Source organism: Dama dama, chromosome 20 (genome assembly GCF_033118175.1).
Source record: "Dama dama isolate Ldn47 chromosome 20, ASM3311817v1, whole genome shotgun sequence".
NCBI classification, from domain to species: domain Eukaryota; kingdom Metazoa; phylum Chordata; class Mammalia; order Artiodactyla; family Cervidae; genus Dama; species Dama dama.
The window spans coordinates 33,296,509-33,301,588 of NC_083700.1; the positions used below are offsets into that span (position 1 = coordinate 33,296,509).

Consider the following 5,080-nt stretch of genomic DNA (forward strand, 5'->3'; position numbering starts at 1 on the left):
AAAGAATCTGAACTGTTTAAACCATTCCCAGGATACCAGCTCACCTGAGGCTTTCAGAATTTAGCAGTGGCCTCAGCTATACTCACAGGTCATTAGTCTTTGGTAGCTATTGATGTAGGCTGTTGCCTTTCATGTAGAAACCAAATTACTCAGTCCAGTTAATAAACTATTAGACAAATATAACTACTTTCCTTTTTTCATCATCTAAGGAAACCTGGCTTCTTACTCAAGCACTTCTTCAGGGCTTCATGGATGTCTCTGTTTCTCAGGCTATAGATGATGGGGTTGAACATCGGTGTTAGGATGGTATAGAGCAGAGAAAATCCTTTGTGCAAGAGTTGGGAAGAGTTGGCTGAGGGTACAAGGTATGTGGCAATCAGTGTCCCGTAAAACACCATGACCACGGTGAGGTGGGAGGAGCAAGTGGAAAAGGCCTTTTGCCGGCCAGTGCCAGATGGAATTCTTAGGATAGCAGCAAGAATGCAGGAGTAGGAGGCTGTGATGAAGAGAAATGGGATCAGAGTCACTGCCGAAGAGGTGGCATAGGCAATCGTCTCAGTCAGTGAGGTGTCCATGCAGGAGAGATGGACCAGAGGGGCGAAGTCACAAAAGAAGTGATCAATTTCACTGGGTCTGCAGAAGGTTAGTCTAGACAGTGGGACCATCGTGATTGTTGTGAGAAGGAAGCAGCAGAGCCAAGAGCTGGCAGCCAGCCTAATGCAGAAGGGGCCAGTCATGAGAATGGGATAGTGGAGAGGTTGGCAGACGGCCAGGTAGCGGTCATAGGACATCACAGCGAGCAAGAGGCACTCTGTTGCAGCCAGGGAGCCAAAGAAGTAGAACTGTGCCAGGCAGCCAGCCACAGAGATAGTCTTCCATCTGGCTAGGATAATCAGCAGCATCTTGGGGACAATGTTGGACGTATACCACATCTCTAGGAAGGACAAATTGACCAGGAAGAAGTACATGGGGGTGTGGAGGGGACGGCTGAATAAAACTAGCAGGATAATGAGGGTGTTTCCAGAAATAATTAAGATATATAAAACTAAAAACGTCATAAACAGAAAAATATTTAGCTCTGGGATGGAAGAGAATCCTTTAAGCACAAATTCCACTACTGTTTGGTTTTCCCAGGGCAGTGTCACCATGGCATGGCCTCCCTGAATGAGTGATAAAACATTCAACGTGCAGAAAGTTGTAACTTACACATGGAGCATGGACAGACAGTGGATGCTTTTCATTCCCCACTCAGGTTTTCGGAGGATTTTTTTTTTTTATCTGGGTGAAGGAGTGTTTTCTTTTTTTTTCCAAGACCTGAAATGGGAAAGAAAAGAATCTTCAATAAGAACTTGTGACCCCTTCTCCTATCTGTATCTTTACCTCATCAGGAGCAACCTCGGGCTTTCATGAAAGCAGGAACCAGGAGAAAGGCGAAGAAAAGTACAAAAAGGAGGGAGGAAAAAAGAAAGAAAGAAAGGAAAGTTGCCTGCTCTGTGCTTATCTTGAATATACTATGTTAGCCCGGAGAGTTATGGAAAAAAGAAAGATTTAAAAGGAAGGCAGGTACACTTCAGAAGATCTGTGAACTCTTGGACAGAATGTAGAGAATTGAGGGCCTGGGATGGAGAACCCTCTCCTTTCTCCTCAAGCACTGTTTATCTTTAGAGACAGAGGTCTCATCACATTGACCATATATTCCCTTCCTTTTAACTTCTTAGTGAATTGAAAGTTAAATCTCTTATTTCTGCTTTGATTTCCACAGTGCTAGCAAGAGAAAAAAGCATGTGAATGTAAGGTTTCAGGTTCTTTGATGCTGATGTAATACAAAGGCAAGAGTGCTTTCTTTCACAATTTTGAATAGACAAAATAAAAATTAAACCGTTGACATTTTAAAAAATATGGGGCTGCAGTAAATGGGAAAAGAAGTTTCAGAACCAGGTAGCCTAAGGCACTTTATGCAACCAACCAACAACACAATACCCTCAAGTTCTTTTGAGTGAGATAAGTAGCCTAATTTTGCTCCTCATTTCTGTCTTTGTCCAAGCAAAGTTCAGGACAGACACAGAACCTGCCCCCCTCCCCAAGTACTGCTGTCCACAGACAAGGTCTAAGACTGAAGCCACTTTACTATTCCTAACACACATGCAGAATCAAAAAGCACTGTGTGAGCTTAATCATGAGGTAGGTATCATGAGTAACCAGAGAGTCCTAAACAAAGCCTGGAGCTCTGCTTTATGAATCATACTTTGAACAAGCTGTTAAAATTCTCTGAGACCTAGTTTCTCATCTGTAAAATGGGATACAGAGTGGTAGAAGCACTTAACATGTGCCTATTTTGTTTGTGATTAGTCACTAAGTCGTATCTGACTATTTTGTGACCCCATGGACTATAGCCCTCCAGGCTCCTCTGTCCACGGAATTCTCCAGGCAGGAATTCTGGAGTGGGTTGCCATTTTCTTCTTCAGGGGATCTTCCTGACCCAGGTATCAAACCCATGTTTCCTGCTTGGCAGGCAGTTTCTTTACCTCTGGGCCACCTGGGAAGCCCCTCACATGTGCCTAGAATGTGCAAAAAGAATATATGTATAAAGATTGGGAAGTGTCTGGCTGTTCAGGACTGTCAACATTATTTAAGCTTACCAAGGAATTGCCCTTACTTTGAAGGGAGCATTGACAACACATCCATTTCTTTTGTCACATCCTGCAGTGTGTGCGCCTTGTAATCGTGTTAGTGGTTAAGCTCGTCCTGCTAACTCTTATCATACAAAAGCCTTCAATACTTTAATCCCATTTTAAAATCGATCCAGCGTCCTAGGTACCATTCTTTGGAGATCTGGCTCCAGCTTTTCAAAGGGCTCTTAGAACTAACTTGGAATCTGCATGGACAGAAAGTCCTGGTACCCAGAGGATGCCCAGTAACTGGCAACTCAGGCTGAGCCCATTGAGTAGAGCATGAGAGAAAACTCCACTCAGTTCCCTGAAAAGCTTAAATAACAGCCGGAGATCTCAGAGAGAGGGCTTTGGCTCTGAGAGAATACAAGCAAACTCCTGGATGCTGTTGCTAATGATGTTGACAGGGCTTGATCCCAGACACTGTCCTAAGTGCTAAAAACATGTAACCCACTTAATCATCACAGCAACCCTATGTTGTGAATACTCTTATTATCTTTACTTTCCAGATGGTATCACAGGGAAACTAAATAACTTAACCATGGTCATCAGCTCGAAAATGGCAGAGATGAGATTCAGACTTGTTCTGGATTCCCCACTCCTAACCATGAACACTGCCTCTCATGGGGCTTGGGTACACAGGCAAGTTTACATTATCTCACTGAGGTGGGAAAAGAAACAAGGGAGCCTCTCATCCAAGTTTTAACTTCTGGGAAGGTGAGGCTTGCTTTGTTGGTTGGTGAGGGAACAATCCCTTAAGGGGTCACAGACTCTCATAACCTCTACCTGTCTCCTGGACTTGCTTTTGCACTGCTACCTTTATGTCTTTTCTAATCTTAAAAAAAAAAAAAAATCAGGTTAACCTGTTACCTTAAACAAATTAACAGTTTTTGGATACATGCACAGGGAATTACTACTTTCCCACTACCAGGCAATTATAGGACTGCTGCTATATCTTATTGCAGTGCAGGAAGGCTTGAGAGGAAACAGAAAGCAGGTGAGACATATGAGAGAACTGGCTAGAAGGGCAGTGAAGCCTGATTAAGAGCCCAGGTTCTAGAACTAAACAGGCCTGGATTCAAGTTCCTGCTCAACCACAGACGCACTGTGCACGTTAAGTTGCTTCAGTCATGTCTGGCTCCTTGAGACCCTAGGGGCCCACCAGGTCCCTCTGTCCACGGGATTCTCCAGGCAAGAACACTGGAATGTATTGCCGTGCCCTCCTCCGGGGCATCTTCCCGACCCAGGGATTGAAGCTGTGTGTCTAAAGTCTCCTGCATTGGCAGGCAGGCTCTTTACCACTAGGGCCACCTGGGAAGCCACATATCAATCACAGATATATGTGAGCAAAAACACTTTATAACCTTTCAGGAAAGAGCCACTCTGTTGCCTCCAGGTCTGTGCAGATGAGGTTTTTAAGGGCAGTAGAGAGATGATACTAACTCCCTGCCCCAAACCCTAATAGGCAACTGCTATCTCTCCCTCTATCACCTCCGCAGAAGTGGGGAAATAAAAAATATATATTAATGGAAATATTGTGGACTCTGCTAACATGCTCCTGCATGAACTCTGCTCATGCATGCTGCTGGACCCTAGAGCCACAAGCCCAACTCACAAAATAGGTCTGTAATTCACGCTGCCCCAGAGCTGGGTCCAAAGTAAGTGCTTAATAAATGGTGACACTTTCTCTCCCTCCTCTCCTCTTCTCTCTTTCTTTTCCATACCCTCCTTCCTCTCAATTATGCCAGCCCAGTTACTGTGCTCTCTTAGGAAGACATCTTCATTTGGAGATGTTCAATGAAAACAACTTATAAAGACAGTTAAAGGAGACTAAAATCACTGAATATTTTTCCTAATTGGAAAGCAGTCCATTCCCCCAGGACGTATATGACACAAGCTTGTGGGAAAGAGAAGAGGCTTATCACAAAGCAAAGTAAAAACACAAATATTCAGTAAATAATCAGAGGCTCTGTAGTTTCCACTAACAAAAAAGCAAGGGAAGACATAACGATTCAGGCACTATCTGAAAGGGAATTTGGTAGTCAGTGAATTAACCAAACAATTCAGCCAACATTTGGTTTATTGATAAGACCTGTTGCCTCTTGCTAGCTGCTGACTAATTCAGATGAACAGTTGGTCAACCAGACAGACAAAAGTTTGATTTTCTTTCTAAACTGATAACTGATTTAGTATGCTAGGGGATTGTTATCCCTGACCTCATCTAGCAAAGGACAGATTCAAAACAGAAAACTAAAGTATACAGCAGTAGAATAGGTAAGCTTTACCAGTCAGTGCCTGAGAGGGTTCCACCTCAACTTTGGGGGAGCCAGACCACAGACTCAATAAATGTCCAATTCCCTTTGATTCATAGAACTGGCATAGACATTTGGAATCCTGCTTTTATACAAAAA

The 5,080-nt window shown here is 43.6% G+C and overlaps 1 protein-coding gene across 1 annotated transcript; it reads right to left on the reverse strand.

Moving 5' to 3' along the window:
• Window positions 1-200: 200 nt before the first annotated feature.
• Window positions 201-1,148, reverse strand: LOC133074516 (olfactory receptor 11A1-like). Its single transcript, XM_061168439.1, has one exon. It carries the CDS (start codon window positions 1,146-1,148, stop codon window positions 201-203), a length of 948 nt encoding a protein of 315 aa, XP_061024422.1.
• Window positions 1,149-5,080: the final 3,932 nt, after the last annotated feature.

Excerpts from the sequence above, each read along its gene's own strand:
- LOC133074516 (XM_061168439.1), bottom strand. The coding sequence starts at position 1,148 with ATGGTGACACTGCCCTGGGAAAACCAAACAGTAGTGGAATTTGTGCTT.